A 19,883-nucleotide genomic window follows, 5' to 3' on the forward strand; every position below is an offset into this window, starting at 1 on the left:
CAATCATTTCCCAATTAGCAGCTGATTGCGTACAGTCCACGGTAGAACTTTGACCCACCGCAGATCGGTTTGCTACGGTTAATTCGGGAACACCGGAGACGGACTCGATATAACCGAAGGGGTAGACGTCGAACTATGGCCAAGGGGGATCTAGATTGGTGAGGAGCGACGCGGGGTAGCTAACTGTGGAAGAGGAAGGGTGAGAGAGGAGAGAGAGTGAGTGAGTGGGAGGAGGTCGGTTCCAGCGGCGTTAATATCTCACGACGCGAAACGAGCCGGCAGCAATATCGGAGATCGCGCAAATTGCGATCGGCTACGGAGATCTCCGTATCCGGATGCACGCGACCATGCACGATTTATAGGATGTCCGTTTTTCATTTGTACCATGGCGCCGCTGTAAAATTAGTCGACGAGCAGACGTATCCCTTCTTTCGATCGATCTTTTTTATCCCGACGACAGGAATTTTTATGCGCCCCTGCTCGTTTCGACTCGCTCGATCATCGCCTAAATGAATTCCATGGCTAGCGGAACGCCGCCACGCCGGGATGTTGGCTGAATTTTATTTTTCGCGAAAACGTCTGCTCGATGGCTTTTCGATCGTAAACCAGGTTAAAACTGTTTGATGTCTGTTTTGCCTGTATTAGCGTCGGCGTAACATCGACCCCCGGACGTCTGCGAATTTTTATACGGTGCTTCCTCGAATTGGCACGGTGGTGCGCGAGACATTGTCCATGCAATCACGCATACGTTCAATTTCGACGTGATGCAAATCTCCATAAACGTTTTGGTTATTTCTCTCAGGAAATTTGTGCAGACATTTTTGAGCATTTGCGAAATGCTTACTTAAAAATGGTAATCCGGAAAATAAAATTTTACTCAACATGATGCTTCTTCATTCAATTGAAAACGTTAAATTTTATTAATTATTACGATGAATTATTAAGATACAGTAGACATTGTAGAAGGCAGTAAGATGTAGCAGGAAAGAAAACTGAAAAATTTTATTGAAAAAATAGGAAACAAAAGAGCAAAATTGCTCGTAAATGCACGAAGAGCATGAACACCAAATTAACTGGTCGGTTCGATAAAACAACTCGCGGACTACTTGTTAAAAAAGCACGATTAGAAGAGTCATTCACCAACTCGACAAGATTACACTTAACTCCGAACCTCGCGGAACAATGGCCAAACATTCGCGACCTAATAATCACTTTATCGCAGCGGAGATGTATAAATGAATCGTGAATGACCGGTGTTCAGGCGCTGATTTACAATTCAATCCTCTAATTAGCCCCGAGAGAAACGAACAACCTATTGTCGTTCGTATATTCGGGTGGGTTACATATTTCCATTGTTTAATTGTTTCGGTGTCAATAGGAAGTATTAATTGAGTAGACGTATTTTGATGAGAGTTACAACCGACAACTATTGTATACCGATGTGTATTGTAGCCGATGGTGTTTGCCCTGTGATTCGATGCTGTGTGTAGTTAGCAAATATTCCAATACCGTGTTTAGAGTGTAGACCCCGATTGACTATTTTGCTGAAAGGGGCGTACAATGTTTTGCATATCATTACAATTTCCATAACGTGATTACACATTCTGTGTGTGAGCAGTTGAGAAGTGATTAGCATTTTTGAATGTTCAGAGTCTGTGAACATCGGTCCTCATCACTGCGTTAGGCTTCATCATCAAATATTGCGAAATCTGTGCAAGAGCAGTTGGGGAGAATTAGCATTTTTGGGAGAGTAAAGTTGTCCAGTACCTACCCCCACCAAATTCGTTAGACTCCACCCATCCTCATCATTATGTTAGACTGCATTCGGTTTTAGCAAAATCGTCAATCGAGGTCTACGCTCTAAAACTTGCGAAATCTGTGCAAGAGCAGTTGGGGAGAATTAGCATTTTTTGGAGCGTAAAGTCGTCCAATACCTACCCCCACCAAATTCGTTAGACTCCACCCATCCTCATCATTATGTTAGACTGCATTCGGTTTTAGCAAAATCGTCAATCGAGGTCTACATTTTAAATATTGCGAATTCTGTGCAAGAGCAGTTGGGGAGAATTAGCATTTTAGGGAGAGTAAAGTCGTCCAATACCTACCCCCACCAAATTCGTTAGACTCCACCCATCCTCATCATTATGATAGACTGCATTCGATTTTAGCAAAATCGTCAATCGAGGTCTACATTCTAAATATTGCGAATTCTGTGCAAGAGCAGTTGGGGAGAATTAGCATTTTTGAGAGAGTAAAATCGTCCAACACCTACCCCCACCAATTCGTTAGACTCCACCCATCCTCATCAGTATGTTAGACTGCATTCGGTTTTAGCAAAATCGTCAATCGAGGTCTACGCTCTAAATATTGCGAATTCTGTGCAAGAGCAGTTGGGGAGAATTAGCATTTTTGGGAGAGTAAAGTCGTCCAACACCTACCCCCACCAATTCGTTAGACTCCACCCATCCTCATCATTATGATAGACTGCATTCAATTTTAGCAAAATCGTCAATCGAGGTCTACGCTCTAAATATTGCGAATTCTGTGCAAGAGCAGTTGGGGAGGATCAGCATTTTTGGGAGAGTAAAGTCGTCCAATACCTACCCCCACCAAATTCGTTAGACTCCACCCATCCTCATCATTATGTTAGGCTTCATTCGGTTTAAGCAAAATCGTCAATCGAGGTGTACGCTCTAAATATTGCAAATTCTGTGCAAGAGCAGTTGGGGAGAATTAGCATTTTTGAGAGAGTAAAATCGTCCAACACCTACCCCCACCAATTCGTTAGACTCCACCCATCCTCATCATTATGATAGACTGCATTCAATTTTAGCAAAATCGTCAATCGAGGTCTACGCTCTAAATATTGCGAATTCTGTGCAAGAGCAGTTGGGGAGGATCAGCATTTTTGGGAGAGTAAAGTCGTCCAATACCTACCCCCACCAAATTCGTTAGACTCCACCCATCCTCATCATTATGTTAGGCTTCATTCGGTTTAAGCAAAATCGTCAATCGAGGTCTACATTTTAAATATTGCGAATTCTGTGCAAGAGCAGTTGGGGAGAATTAGCATTTTCGGGAGAGTAAAGTCGTCCAATACCTACCCCCACCAAATTCGTTAGACTCCACCCATCCTCATCATTATGTTAGGCTTCATTCGGTTTAAGCAAAATCGTCAATCGAGGTGTACGCTCTAAATATTGCAAATTCTGTGCAAGAGCAGTTGGGGAGAATTAGCATTTTTGGGAGAGTAAAGTCGTCCAATACCTACCCCCACCAATTCGTTAGACTCCACCCATCCTCATCATTATGTTAGACTGCATTCGGTTTTAGCAAAATCGTCAATCGAGGTCTGCGCTCTAAATATTGCGAATTCTGTGCAACAGCAGTTGGGGAGGATTAGCATTTTTGGCAGAGCAAAGTGGGCCAACACCTATCCCCACCAATTCGTTAGATTCCACCGGACAATAAAGTTGATTCGCGGAGGGGGGAGAGACCTTGAGTGGTCAGTAATAGTCGGGACTATTATACCCCCTCGGTCTTCGCAGCTGAACGAAAATTCTCGCAATCGAGTTGATGAGCTCGCACGCGGTTAATCCCCGGAAGTCCCCTATTTTTTCCCTCGTTACTCAACGAATCGTCCTCATTCCGTCAATCCCGTTGGCCACCTTTCTCGAGCGAGCGTTCCCCACGGTTCGTCAATGAATTTCCACTCAACGACGGATGGGAAAATTAGTGAGTTCGAGTGTGGCTGGGTCGTCGGCGTCGGAGAGGGAGCGGGATGATGTTTCGCCGATAGAAATTCTTCGTTTCTCGTTAACGGACATTGTCGCGCGGAATTAGAGGCCGATTTCTCTTTGTCCATCCCGTTGGACGTCCCTTTAATTCCCGGACAATGCGCGGAAGCTGACTCGGGGCAAATAATACAAAAAGGACAAAAATAGAGCGAGATAGAGCGAGGGAGAAAGAGACAGAGAGCATGGGTGGGAGAGCGAGCGGACAACAAAGCGGCAAATAAAAAATAGAAAACAAGAACTCGACGGACAGACACACACACACACACAAGAACAAACACATACTACACAGAAACGTGAACCGGTGAATTCGCGTGTTCACGCACTAGGCGTTTTAACCGTTTTAACGAGACCCAGCGCGCACCAGCCAGGCATCGTTCATCATTGCGTGTCATTATGTGTTGCAGAACCTGGCGACCTAGCCGTCGCGACCCATTGTTCCCCGCTGGCCGACAACGAGCGACGCAACAGCAACGGCACCACCACCGACAGCACGAATGCCACTGGCAGCGCCGCGAGCAAAAGCTATTCGCCCGAGCACCGTATCCGGCGCGTGTCTACCACCGACCGGAGGCATCTGGCCGCGAGACGATCCTACCGAGGATTATCCGGATGCCGTGGAAGCGTCTTCGCGGCCGCGGAATGTGTCGATCAGAAAATCGAGGATTCTATGCCGCGCGCCACGCGTCCCGGCCCTGTCAGATTAGACGGGGCCTGCGGGCCGCTCACACACTATCAACCTGTACCGAGATTCATCAGCGAACCGATCCGGTGATCAGATGACAGGGGACAGCCCCGAGAACATTCGGGACGATCGATCCGCTGGCATAGTTCAGCACGATTCCAGTTATCCTGATCTAGCGTCTTCTAAGAATGTGTCCATCAGAAATTCGAGGACTCTTTGTCAGCCTAGCCTGGGCCTGCAGGCCGCTCCAGTGATCAGATGACGATGGACAGCCCCGGGATCATTCGAGAGCATCGATCCCCTGGCCCGACCCAGCATGACTCTAAAGACCCAGGTCCAGAGACTTCGATGAATATGTCCATCAGAAATTCGAGGACTCTTTGTCAGCCTAGCCTGGGCCTGCAGGCCGCTCCAGTGATCAGATGACGAGGGACAGCCCCGGGATCATTCGAGAGGATCGATCCCCTGGCCCGACCCAGCATGACTCTAAAGACCCAGGTCCAGAGCCTTCGATGAATATGTCCATCAAAAAATCGAGGATTCCATGTCAGCCAAGACGGGGCCTGCAGGCCGCCCACCCACCTGCACCAAGATTCATGGGGGAACTGATCCAATGATCAGATAAATAGATCGAGGAACATCAAACTCAGTTGCCACGGTTCTGGAAAAGCGTTTCTTACATTGATACAAGTACTGGAGCTGAACTAGGAGATGGACTTGATGAGAGATTAGCCCGGAAGCGTCGAAAGATTGTTCCAGTTTGGATGTCTGTAAAGGAATCGTCAGAGGATCAGAGGATTACTTAATTTGATGCGGAGGAGAGGCAAACTAGCCAATTTGCTTGATGAGATTGCGGGTGAACGATGACAATCTGAAGATTGATCCAGTTCTGTTGGCATGTTGGAAAGAAACACGAGGAATCCGGAGAATCATGGCTCTACCATACCCTCTTCTCGAACTAAGTCATAGATTCGATAAGAATTGGTCCAAGATATTAGGAACTAATTGTAACTTTGCTACCTCGTTCAAAGAAAGCAGAAAAATCTATAATTACCGAGGTCCACTTGCCGATCCATCAAATAAATTTTGAAGAGGTATCGAAGCGTGTACACCATCGGAAAATAATTTGCCCGGCATCCTAGAGGGAACGCAGAACTACCACCTGCAAACGAAATAACGAACGGGACGCGGAGGCACGCGGGAAAAGTGGGCCTGTTTAGCCATCGTGTCTATAGGGGACACGGAGATCAAAGGAATGTCCAGCTGTTCGGTTGCTAAACCAGCTAATAGACTCTGACGAGATACTGGCCACACGTATGGAACATCAGAAAACAGTTTCGGGTTTGTCGGCACGTTGAAAGGAGACGCGGAGATCAGAGGAATCCCGATCCCATTCACAAACAGTGGCGCGATGAACCTCTGACTAGAGTTGAAGGGATGACGGACCGGGTCCAGAGGCAGTCGACACGATGATGGTGGCAGTAAATATAGATTTATTGGTAAGGGTGCACGTGCAGCGAGAAATCAGGATTATACCCGGCACGTCATCAGCTTATAGCTCGACAGGCGAAGGAATGAATTGGGTCGGACTGTCCAATTTATCCATCATACTTCCGTGATCGGCTTACCTTTGCCAAGGATACACCGTTCCGGTGCAGCTTGGTGTATCAAGAGGATCGTTGGGATCGCTGTTTGCACACATCCCGGCCAAGGGACAGGGCTCGATGGGCAGCGTGCGCGCAGGCAGGTTTGGCTAACTGGACGGTCGCACTTGGACGTCGTCTCCATTCCCTTCGAAGATACACATCAACTCACGGGATGACACACGATCTGGGCAACCTCGATACACCGTGTTCTGTAGATCGGCATCGGATCGGTTCGATCGGGAGAAACGGAGTCGTACGAGGATCATACTTCGACGATCAGCGATCCTTTGCCGAGGGTACACATCTATCTGGTCGGCACACAAAGGACCGGTGGATCACAAGGACCCTTCCCTCAGCGTTGGAGTACATAGACGTTCGAACGAGCCACGGAATGAGTTTGATCAGACGATAGTCCGGGTTAAGGAGAGTCGAGTACGTGCCCACTTGATCCGCTTTCGTTTCCCTCGAGCACGCAAGAAAGACCGTTTTCGTTCGCGGGCTCTGGCTACGTCAGGGCTCTATTTGGCCAGCTTGGAAGAGAAAAAGAGAGAGAGAGAGAGAGAACCTGAGATTTTTCTTCGGAGAAGTTCCACGACGGAGGCGGGGGCGAAGTCATGGTTGTTACTGGAAGATAAATTAAGGAAGAATACAACGGGCCGAGGAAACAAACAGAACCGTGGAGAGGTGGATGCGGGGGGGTGGAGCAGACAAGAGAGGCTTCATGAATGCCGCGTCGGCCACGCACGCGTCCTCGCGTGCTCCCCGCGAATTAGAACGGTCTTGTGTATTTGTATCTGTCTTTTCTGACAGGCCGGTTTCCCCGGCAGCGGTAAATCATCGGAATTAGCGCAATTTCGACGTCAAGTGGCCCGGAAGAGTTTCTGTCTCTGCGTTTCTTCAAGGCGGAAGGATTAATGGACGGGACACGGCCTGAAATTCAGCCCACTGAGCGATCCCCGAGTATCGACCCCACTGTCTCTCGTTGCTTTCCCCGCTTGTCCCAAGCGATACGCGCCGAGAAGCTAACCGGCGCGGCGTCTACTGATCGAACAGTTTTTGCATGAACCGGAGAAAGTTGCACCCCCCGAGTCTATAAACTCCTCGAGGGACACGGAAACCGGCGAAGAGAACATACCGCAAGAAACAAGCCGGAGACACGGAAGCCCGCAACCATGAATTCTTCTCGTACGAGCACGCGTGCTCGCGTGACACCGTGAAATTACCGAACCCAGACTCGACGTCCTCCTTTTTTTCCCCCGGGGCCGACACACGGTACGCATTCTTGCGAAACCGTCGCGCCGGACCCGCTTGAACCCTCCTCACCGCGATTTATTGCTCCGCTGGAAAGCTTTCTTGGACCCGGCCACCGAGAAACCAGAAGTTACCTCCCACCCGGTTATCTGATGTTCTTCTTCCGAGTTTTAACATGTTCACTGTCCGGTTAGAACGTACTCGGGCCCAGTTGTAACTCCCGTGTCCGGCGACTCCCGTACCAGCTGTGCACGACCAATGATTTGCTACATCTATTTTGTTTCGAGTTCCGAACTTATGATTCCTCGCGATACCGAGCGTTATCGAAGCTGCTCTACCGTCTATCGAAAGCTGCTTTCGAGGGATTCGGCACAGTACCCGGAAACGCGTTTCCCTTGTGAAGGGTGGGCCATTTAAGATTTGGAATTTGAATCGGCTATAAAAAACAAAACTAATGAATATTTTTTCAAAGTTACGAGTTTATTAGAAAGATTGAACCTTTCCATTTAGGAATGGAAGACAACATCATTCAAATGACTGCCACGGCTAGCCTTACAATACCCCATTCGATCAGTCCAATTTTTCAGTACATTTTCGATTGTTCGGGCCTCTATTTCGTCAATGGCAACTTCGATTTCGTGTTTCAAGTCGTCAATCGTCGCTGGATGGTTAGCGTAACACTTGTTCTTAACGGCTCCCCACAAAAAAAAATTCCAACGGAGTCAAATCGCAGCTTCGAGGTGGCCAATTGACATCAGCATTTCGGCTGATTTATTGCGATTTTCGAAAACAATGCGCAGAAGATCGATTGTTACGTTGGCTGTGTGGCACGTTGCGCCGTCCTGTTGAAACCAAATGTCGTCTATGTCATCCTCTTCAATTTTGGGAAACAAAAAATCGCTTAGCATGGCGCGGCAGCGATCGCCATTCACTGTAACGGCTGTTTCCTTGCTCATTTTCGAAGAAAAATGGCCCAATAATGCCGCCAGACCAAAATCCGCACCAGACAGTCACTCGTTGTGGATGCATTGGTTTCTCCACGATGACGTGTGAATTTTCTGAGCTCCAGATAAAGACAATTTTGCTTATTGACGTATCCTCCGAGGTGGAACTGAGAGGCCCAAACAATCGAAAATGCACTGAAAAATTGGACTGATCGAATGGGGTATTGTAAGGTTAGCCGTGGCAGTCATTTGAATGATGTTGTCTTCCATTCCTAAATGGAAAGGTTCAATCTTTCTAATAAACACATGACTTTGAAAAAATTTTCATTAGTTTTTTTTTTATAGCCGATTCAAATTCCAAACGTTAGATGGCCCACCCTGTAGAATAAAAAATACGAATTATTAATATTATTTCCGAACGACTACTGTATGTCACGACCGGCCAAAAGTTAGGATACATGTACACCAATGTGTGAAATATTAAAAAAATTTTTTCTTTTTACAAATATTAAATCCTACTCTGTAGCAGTAGGTGTAGCCAACCTTTTGGCCGGTAGTGTACGTGTATGAAGATCCTCTGGCACCAGTAAACGATACCAGAAGTTTGTACAGACATGGATGTTCGTCAAAAGTCCGAATAGATTTGCGATAGAAAGTATTTACAGGCGAAGGCAGGTGTAAATTAGCATTTGCCACGTCGCGGGCGTTTTCCAAGGAGAATGAAGCACTTAGCGTGACGAGAGGGGTCACCGGTTATTATTTTTAATCTGTACGACGAGCGGACCCTCGCTCGTCTATCCAGAGGCGGACGGAGTCGCACACACGGCCCTTTCAACCCCTCTATTTGGCAGTGCAAAGGGGAGGAGGGCAAACGAGACTAACGCGCTAACGATGCCGACGTTAATTACCGGCCCGGATAAACCGCCTAATCGTCGAGCGAGTGCGCGCGCTAATTACGCGTCTATCTCTGTCTCCCTTTCTCCCTCTCACTCCCTCTCTCTCTGTCTAGGTCTGTGCTGATCGAGCGAATCGCACGGTTAGCTGGGAATCCTGGAGCCATTCTGGAATTCCTCGATTTCTTGCGCGCTCGCGTTCCCCAGGGAAGAAGGATCGCGATCGAACGTCCGAGCGATCCCGAATATTCCCTCCGCTTTTACCAGGGGCGACGAAAAGTCGAAAAATAAACGTGTCTCGCGCGCCGCGAATGGGAATGGAAGAGGAATGGAAAATTCAGTTTAACCGTGGGTTACTGTATTCACTCTTTCAGCCGCATGAATGGGTGGATGTACTCCAATGGAGAGCGACTAGCGCGCGGTTTACTGAAGTAGAATGGGATCGTCTAACTCAGACCAGCAGCTCCGAGCTGGAAGTTCGCGCTGAAGGGTTGATAGTTCTTCATAAACTATATTTTCGACGATGCCCGCCGCGCGAACTCCCCCTTCGGAACAATTCGAGAATGTCTTTTTCAAATTAGAGCGATCTACGGAACGAAAACAACTAATCAAAAGTACGAAACCGAAGGCGTTCATGTTGTTTAGAAACGCGAGAAGAATATCAAACACCATACTTTAAGATCCCAACAATATGTACAAAATTTCCATATTCAGCCATATTTAAAAAGCGTGAAACACGTGTCCAAGGATTTCGAGGGGGAAAGTGGGGGGCGGTATCAGTTTTTTACTCGAATGGCGTTTTCAAGGTCATTTGAAGGTCAACTTTGTTTTTTCATATCCTCTTTCCCCCTCGAAATCCTTGGACACGTGTTTTACACTTTTTAAAAAAACTGGAAACTTTTCAAATGTACACCCTGTATATCTCGGGCGTCTATTTAACAGAAATTCTGTAACACAAAGTTTCTATTTTGCTGCTATTAAATTTCAGTTGTCTTAAGTATACTTAATGTATTGTATATACCATTTCATGTTTCAAAATAAATAAATTAATCATACAATTTGGGAACGAAGGAATAGGTTTCAAGTGGAACATCTCAATCATTGATCAGACCTGTTCCTCGAACGAACACTTTATGTAATTTGAAAACGAAGAAGGGTTCAAGTAGTACATCTCAGTCATTGATCAGACATGTTCCACGAATGAATTTATCATATAATTTGTATGTAATTTTGACTATAGCTCCTGAAATTTCTTTCATGCGTTGTAGGAGTGTTTCATTGACGTCCCTGCTTGTCGATCATTTTGCTGGTTGGTCTGAGTTAGGATCGCAGCAAATCATATCTGTGCGACCAGTTCCGAGGTTCGGAGGGCGATTCTCAAGCGTCGGTGTTCACGAGCGAATAAATTGTTTGCGACACGGTTGCGTGATCTCGATACAGGGTTCGGAGCTCGTGAATCGGGATGTGCGGCGAATCGCGTCCAGAAAATCGAAAACAAACGATTCCTGCCAATTTTGTACGAAAGATTCCGCGGATATTCCGGTCGGTTGGAACAGATAGCGTCGAAAAAGAGAAGTGGTGTGCCAGACGATGAAACGTTGCCAAAATGGAGGAGCTGCTCGGCGAACACGCGTAGCCCGCTCGATGGGCGTGATCCTACCGCGCGTAGATTTAGGATTTATTAAAAAACGGAAATCGACGACAAAAAAAAAAGAGAGAGAGAAACGAACGATGAAAGATACCGAAAGGAACAGCAACATTTGAATTGTAACGTTTAGAAAGTTTCCTACATAGCGTACGAAGTCTAATTGCTTAAGGACACACGAGACACTGGATACACGGACACGGATTTGTACACGTACATACACGAACACACACACCTGCGCATAGATACACACGTGATACTCATTTGCAGCGGTATTCTATATATAAATATACATATATATGTAATTTTGTAAATACACTGGTATAAATGCCGAAAGACAACGCGTTGTGATTCGAGAATGATTTAGATATGTAAGATCACTAGACTGCGGATTTTATGCATTTACAACGTTGAATAGCTGTAATTTCAAGGAACAGAGAGGTTGAAAAACATTTAAGAGTATTGATATGTTGCTGTGAACCATTTAGAATGATTGTGAACAGATGAGAATTACGAATGATTTATTCTGCATGGAGACCCGCAGTCTAAAGATCACTTTGTTCCCTCTATCCAGTCTCCCAAAAAAACCAGACAGGTAGATCAACGAATAGACACGAGTGAACTACGAGCTTTTTCTATGGAGAGAAGATGTCACTCGACGATGTGCTTTTCTTGCGTGTGATTGTGTGCGAATGCGTGACGGAGTCACGAGTGTAAAAGCTTCTGTCGACGTGAAACGAACCATGGAACTTTCATGAAAAATTGCAGAAGGAAAATATACGTCATTTGGATAAGAAAAAAAACACGTACAATGTTTAATCTCCATTCTAATTTCGTGAAACAGTTAAGCCGCATGAAATTACGAGAAAATAAGCATCCGGTAGAGTAGGTCAACCATCGGTCAGACAAACTCGTTTCAGGAAACGCGAGCACCCTTCAGATTTAATTCGCTTCATCGAAAAATTAATTGAAAGTCAATTTAATACAAACGAAATAGTTGGTCAAGTAGACCATCCCAGTAATTAGATCGACACGTTCATTTCGGAAAATTAGCTTCTGTAACGGAGAATTATGTTATCCTCGTCAGTGGATCGATACAAAACGAATTCAATAGAAAATTGAGAGTGGCAAGTAGAATGACCGTGTGATTGGTCAGACATTCTGTTTTCAAAGAGTTGACCACCCCACCGTTCTCCAGAGAGTAGAAATCACTGGAAAATGACATTCGACCGTAAATGTTCGAAAATTCGTTATCGCAGAAAATTGGAAAACCGTTCGGAGAAGTTCGGGAGTCCCTGGTCGGTTCGATTTCGGTCTTTTCGCGCCGAATGATTAATGGGATTGCCGGGCGGACTAAAAAATGGATCGACATAATTCCCGCATTGAGGCCGCGCCCTGTAGGTTCCATTAACCGAAAACCAGCTCGAAAGCGATGCAATATTCGCGTGAGTGGTAATCGAGTCGTGTCCATTGATACGCGATGGAGGGATGAAAGGGAATCTCTGTGGAGGGTGGAGCGCGGACCATGAAATCTCCTGTAAAATGAAGACAGGGGTTGGTAGTCGCGCGAGAACCATCCAAGGGGATGCACGTGTGTGGTTGTGCACGGGTTTCGTGCGAGTGTGGGTGATCGCAAGTGAGTCAAGTGTTTTGGACGAAAGGTGGAACAAAGACGGGGAAAATGAGCGCGTGTAACACAGGGTAGACAATAGAGACCATCGAGCCAGGGACAAGGAAAAGGGCGACGCGATCCGACCAGAGTTTGTTTCATGAATATTTCAGCGTCTGACGTCGACGGTAAACAGCGGACGCCGTGGAATTATGTTTCCAGGGTGTTTGAAACGCCCCGCGTCGCGTCGTCTCGTCCAAGAACGCTCGCGCCGATTCTCGTCCTCTCCACCACGGCCAGCCGCGGAATACTAATTGACCACCAACCACCGGGGTCACCCGAAACGAATCGCGTCCCTTCGCACTTCCTTTCCAACCCTTGCCGGCAAAAACCAATCCTCTTTATACCCTACTTCACCCACTAACACACTGTCCCACAGGGTTGCCTTTATTTTTCGACTTTGATTTTTTCTGGTCTCGTCCCCCCAAATTGTGACACTTGGTGAGAAAGTGTAGAAGCAATCTGACAACGGAAATATTAAAATTTTAACGATTTCATGCCAGCATTTCTACTTGCTAGAAGTGGAAACAGTACAATACGAACAAACGCGCCGGCTAAGCCGTAATCAATGTTAAGATTGTACCTGCCGAAATTCAAATTCAACTATTTCAAATCAAACAGCGATACAAATAAGCTTCTCTCTGTTTATTTGTTTTCGCGAATCTTTTGTCGGCTTTAACCATCGATTTTTCAATATTTCGTGAATTTCTGTTGATTCCGTTTCGAAAATATTCCTGGACATCCTGTTTTTCATATAAAACCTACTGTTTGAATTTTATTCTGACAAATTTGAACCAGTTCGAAAATTCAGGATTTAAGTAGAACAGATCAATCGATTCCCAGACGTACGAAAAATTCCATCAGGAGCACTCAAAGAAGTACTATCACAGAAACATATAAATATAGGATTTTAATATTACCCCAAGAAAGTGTGTCATAGAAAGGGAAGCTTTAAGTCTCGAGTAGAACCCGTCGCTCCTAAGTCGGACAGTCGCAAAATGGAATACCCGAGGACTTGACAAACGACTAACATAAATTATACCGTGAAATGCCTCTACACATTGCTACAGAAAGGCCACACGAAATTTCAAGTGGAACGACTCGACCATTAATAGATCAGACAGAAAAATTCGTATGCTCTCGTGCAATAGCTAAATTCCCGTTACAAAATCCATTAAGGGACCCTCTAAAAAATCAGTTCCGCACAGTATTATCCCGTATGAGTCAGGACCAGTTAAAAAAATACCCCGGACAATGTTCCGGCGAAGTAACGCTGGCACGGATATTACATTTCGAAGTCAAATGGAACGGGATATCGCGTTCGACGATGGTAACGACGTTCTCGCGGCCGAGCGAATGCATTTGGTCCGGGCGGTTTCTATTCCGTGGAGCGGTTGTTCCGGGGGGGAAGCTTTATTGCGAGCGAAATCGCGGGGGGGCGAGAAGAGCGGTTACGTGGTGCCACGGCCACGATCGAGCGGAAACGGGGATTCCTCTGGAGAGGATTTTAAGAGCGTGGATGGAAGGGTGGAGGGCGCGCTCCCTTCTTCGCGGGGATGGCAGCGAGGGTGGCAGCGTCAATAATGACGGTGCGGCGCGAAATCGCACGTCGTCGAGCGGAGCGAGAGGGAATGTGCCACCTGTTACATCCTCGCCAGACTCTTCGGCTCCGCCGCGAACCGCCGATGCGAACGAGCATAAAGTCGGAAGTTCGGGTTCCTTCGGACTCGTCAGCTGGACGGCGATCAGGATGCGAGAACAATGTTTTTCCGAGAAAAACGAAAGACTCACACGATCAGGCTACCCGGTGTTCCGCTTATCGACGTCCCCCTTTGTTTCCATGCAAATCGGGATCCTTTTTATCCAGCCGGTCGATAAGAGCGTTCCGCCTCGCGGCACCCAGGTCCGTTTTAAATAGAAACGCGCGATCCGAAATTTATCGACCCGTAACCAAAGATACGAGATCTCCCGGCCCCAGGGGAAATCTGACCGGAAGATATTCAATTTAATGCCAGCGCATCCTCTAGCCTCAGGAAAAACAATGTCGTCGTTGAGGATCGAAGTGTCCTATACACCAGCCAACCATGTCCTTCCTCGATCCTGCGATCCTGCTCGTGAATGGTCCTCCTGAAAGCTCGGATAACCTACGGACCGTGTAATCAATTGAGGATACATGGTCGAATAAATTGTGATGCAGGTTTGAATGTGATATTTTTCGTTGTTTCCGCATTGCAAGAATGGCTGACGTTTGACCGGAGTTTGGGGACGATCGACTCGAATCTTTTGAGATTGAACATTTATATTTCGTTCAACCCGTTAAATATCAAATTTTGCTCTAAATAATTACGACGAAAGTTAAATTAAATTTGAAAAATTAATTATCTTCATGATCAATTTAAGAAATATCTTCATTTCGGGATTTTATTTATTTAATGTGGCTCCATGTTGCCGAGTTAATCACTGACGACGCCGTGATCAGGTAAGTGTATTTATTCTTCTATACGATTAATTATTTAATGCTTATGCGTCACGTGTTGAGATTCTAATCTAGTTGAATGTAGAATGACTTGGGCCCATAACTTACTCGAACGTAATCGTATAAAAATCGACAAATCTTCCGACGGACTGAATACCTATTGCAAAAAGAGACATTCATCTCTGTTGGCAGACAATGATAGCACCTATTCTTTCTGTTGGATGGCTTCATGGTACGATCTATGGCTTCACGGACACCACGTGTCTCTCGAGGTTATCTCTATGGAACCATCTCACTCACGTTTCTCTTGTTACATTCTTGCGAGCATAATTACTCATTGCAAAAGACCAGGCTGTATCGTTTAAATATGTAATTGCACGATAAAGCGCCGCGTGCAACCACTTTGGTATTCCATTTCGTGACATTAAAATTAACAATTCCGGACATTAATATTTCGCTGGACTATTATCTTCTGCATTTTGCGAGACGAATTATTCCAACAGAAAATTCGTGTCGGAAAATAGTCTATTATGGGATATCCAAAATAGACTATAGGAAGTTGTTTTTGAATAAAAAACATACTATTTTTAATTTTATTGGTTTTTTTATTTAATAATCAGGTATCATCTATGACAATTATAAACAGATCCAGTTCCATAAAATTTATTAACCAAATTTCGAATTGTTTGCTCTGAAAAAATCACGTAATTTGCGATCGGTATTTTGTGTTGAACACAGATTTGCAAAATAAATTTTAATAACTTTAACACGCTGTTGAATCGTATACGACTCCATTGTTAAAATTGTATTATATCATTGTAGGTTAGAAAAACATATAAGAAAGTGGCAAGAAACAAACATGGCGTTTAACAGATATTCTCATTCAACATCCTAAAGGTACTTTTGGATAACCCATTAATATATTAACATTTGTTAATTGAATTGATTCGAAGTTGATCTGCATCTTATCAGACCACTTTTCTCTGAATGACAAATAATAAAATGTAATTTTCATAATGAATTTGATGCGGAGTTACGGGAGAATATCAGTGAGAATCGCTTAACAAATGTTACGAATGTGAAGGCAACGCGGTGCGGTTTAAGGGTTCCCGCGTGCCTAATTTCCAACATTGAAGAGCACTCGATGTACACGATCAGTGCACGGGCCGAACGGGCTGAACGAGCGTTCCGGTAAAAGCTCCGTCGGCTTTCAGAGAATCCACGCGTATCGGTTTTACCTTTTAATGCATCGCACTTTCGAATGTTTCGCGGCTTTTATCCTGCGCCAGTGCGTTTTCCACGCTCGATCGACGTTTGTCCACTCTCCCCGGTGACCATTCAAATGGTCCTGGCTTTGGTATAACCGTATAACGTGAAACCACGTTAGCCGATCAACCAACACACAGTCTTCCGATCGAAACGAAGGAAAGTACGTTATCGGTTCGATACTAGATCCGATATTTCACGTCGAACCTTTTAGTTGGTAAATTTGCGTGACCGAGTACGTTATCGGAATAAATAGTTTTAGCCCGCATTCCGAACAGTTCCACTACCGAACCCCAAATATTTATACAAATACCCCAGCCTTTCGCGAACAAACAGTTTATTTCACAGACATTTGAAACAATTGAAAATCCTGTGCATATACAGGGTATTTCACCTAACTTGACCACCTTGAATATCTTTGTTGTTTTTAAAGGTGTAAAATGAGGCTCATACGATACCAAAAAAATTTTTATTTTCATGTAATTTTTTTTTAGAGATGTAAAGGTCACCTTCATTTTTTTTAATGGAATGAGGTACTTTTTAATACATCATTGATGCAGCTGGACATTCGTTATAAAAAAGTACTAACCTATGTATGTCGAAAAGCTAGTAGTTCAGGAGTTATTTAACCCTTAAAATGCTGTATACTTTTTGGCAACACTAATAACGATGTGGGGTCCTCAAGGGACTCCACGTTAAAAAATTGTAGAATTGAAAATAAAAAATAGATATGTTTAATATATGTATTTATTGATATAATTATGGTATAAAAACATAAAATCAAATTTTATTCTCTTTACAAAAAAATGAATACATCAAGATTCTAAACAATAGAATATACTCTTCATTCGTCATGGTCCAAGCAACGTACAGTTTTCTTCTCTATTATTTCTACTCTATAATCATTGCAGATGTGAACATTCGACATTCTTCACAAAGAATATTTACTTTTCTGTCGGTATGTTTATAGCTAAAAGCAAAATAACGGTAATGTTTTTAGAATAAACAACTCATCCACAATATTAGACGATGAAAAAAGAGAAAATACATAAAATATGAAAAATTACAAACAATTACTTACAAAGTTATTAAGGAACAATACTTTCTGGGGTCCCTATAGGACCCACTCAGCATTTTAAGGGTTAAATTGAAATATCTCCTGAACTATTACATTAACTCTTCGATATACATAGGTTAGTACTTTTTTATAACGAATGTCCAGCTGCATCGATTTATGTATTAAAAATTACCTCATTTCATTTTAAAAAAATGAAGGTGACCTTCATATCTCTAAAAAAATTACATAAAAACAAAAATTTGTTGGTATCATATAAGCCCCATTTTACCATTCAACTTTGTCCTTCAGACATTTGACGTATCTTTAAAAACAACAAAGATATTCAAGGTGGTCAAGTTATGTGAAATACCCTGTATAGGAAGATACAAATTTTAATTTCATGAAAGTACTTTCACTTTGTACACCCAGTAAATTTCCAGGAAAATTGTTCGCCTTAACGAACACCTTTAATCTAATTAATCGGAATATTATCAAGACTTAGTAGACTATTTCTATTTTAGTATTAAACAAGTAAAGCGTGGCTAGAGCGTATCTATCGTCCCGTTACATAAACAACGTGGTTAGATGTCGTAGTTCACTTCAAATAAATGAGATATTATCCCACATAAACATTAATAAAGAAAGGAAATATACTGCTGAAGTTTCGAAATTACCACGGATACATCCCAGAATTTATGAATAATGCGACTTCAAGAATACAATCTCCAGCTTCGCAAATATTAGTTTTTATTGCACCGTTTACAGCTCCTATTCTTTTAATATTTTCGTTGGAGGAACGAGCTGTTACAGTCCGACCAAAAATTCCAGGGGAAGCCCGTGTATCGTGTAATTGACGTTCATTCAATTTCCTCCCCTTTCATACAATTCCTGCAACTCCAGAATTTTCCCCCGGCGGTAACTACGTTTCCTTCATCTCGTGCAGCCTTCAGGAAAGTCAACAATCTTAGTGGATGTTATTTTATTCCGAAATTGCCCCCGTTGAACAGCTCAGCCCTGGTGCACGAGCAGACGGAATTTTAATTACTCGAGCATTAAAACGATATCGAAAGAAAGATGCGACAATGTATTTTCGATAGTCGTCGACGATTTCACTGAAAATGTTCACGAGGCCCGTAAGAAAGCCTGTCTATCTCTTTACCTTATTTAAATCGTATTTGGTTTTGCTTTATCGTCGTGCCGAGGCGCAGAATCGAAGGGGAACGTTACGATATTCGATATTTCCCGTCAGGAAACTTTCCTATCGAGTGCGCGTCGCTTGGCCACGCTCTGGAAACCGTTCGAACGAGCAGTCCTTTGATGTGCGGAAATATTTTTCACGCTATTCTCGATAAAGTAAACGCCCATCGAGGCAGTCGTTCCCCCGATAAATCGCATCTACATTTGTAAAAGAAACAGAAAAATATTCCGCGCCGCGTCGACCGCGAAGAACTACAGTCGCGAGACCCGATCCATTTGTGTCCGATTGCTAACACCGATCGAGCGAAAATCTCACAAAACTTCAGCGCATCGAACATAATTTGCAATCAGGAAAATATTACGCGCGGTTCTCCGTAATTTTCTGATACTCTTTTTTGGCGCTGCTTGATTTTCGAATTCGTTTCCTCTGCGTTGTGTTCGTAGTGTGTTTGGACAGTATTTGCATTTGTAATTACTGCAGGAGAAAATAAGAATTCAAAATTCAAAAACTATAGGAACTTCGTTGCTGTCAATCTCCGTCTCATTTAAGTCCACTGAATCATCCCCCGAGGAAGAATAATTCGGAGCTTCTAATATAAATTTCTTGGCTGTCAATCTTTGCCTTATTTAGGCCCGCAGAGCTACCCTTTGGAATATCTGCGACAGGCGGTACAGCAGCCGCGACGGGGACGAAAGGACGAAGAACAAAGGAATATTCTACGGTTGACGGTATCGCGGCGAGCCATAAAAAAAGCAGTACGGATTGCCGGTGGAAAGGTTACGACACGGACAAACTCGCGACGGCTAATAAACCATAAAACGCAGGGAGGTGTACGCGTGCAGGAAAACACGCTCGTTCCGGGCTGGCATTCGTTGCACGCGCGATCACCGACACACACACACACACACACACACACATATATATATATATATATATATATATATATATATATATATATATATATATATATATATATATATATGCCCTCACACGCACACGCTTTCCTAGCGGTGGCTCGCGTTATTCCTCGTGAAATAAAGGGTATGTTACATCGCGGAGTTTTTCAATTCTCGCGGCGAGATGGGTTTTCCTTCGCGGCGAATCTGTTGACACGATAGACGGCTGCATTATTGAACAGAATCTCGCGGTTCCCGGTTGTAATTCAAGATTTCTATCAGCCGCCCACGGGTACGAAGACGCAGAATCATTTTTCGTGATTCATATTTTTTATTACATGAACACCTCTCCCTGCCAATTTTTTTTAAATTAATTATTTATCTAGGTTATTGCCAACCTCTTCCTACGAGTGTTAAAAACATTTGTTATGAGTAGACTGCGGATTTTATGCATTTATGAAGA

The 19,883-nt window shown here is 44.2% G+C and overlaps 1 protein-coding gene across 1 annotated transcript in view; it reads left to right on the forward strand.

The window, feature by feature from the left end:
• LOC143211333 (uncharacterized) overlaps nt 1-4,367 on the forward strand; it is a 104,155-nt gene extending 99,788 nt beyond the window's left edge. The window contains exon 3 of the mRNA XM_076428869.1: nt 4,202-4,367. Coding sequence (XP_076284984.1) covers nt 4,202-4,216 — 15 coding nt within the window. The 3' untranslated portion in view covers nt 4,217-4,367. The remainder of the gene's footprint in view (nt 1-4,201) is intronic.
• Nucleotides 4,368-19,883: the final 15,516 nt, after the last annotated feature.

This window comes from Lasioglossum baleicum, chromosome 8 (assembly GCF_051020765.1).
Source record: "Lasioglossum baleicum chromosome 8, iyLasBale1, whole genome shotgun sequence".
Taxonomy (NCBI): Eukaryota; Metazoa; Arthropoda; class Insecta; order Hymenoptera; family Halictidae; genus Lasioglossum; species Lasioglossum baleicum.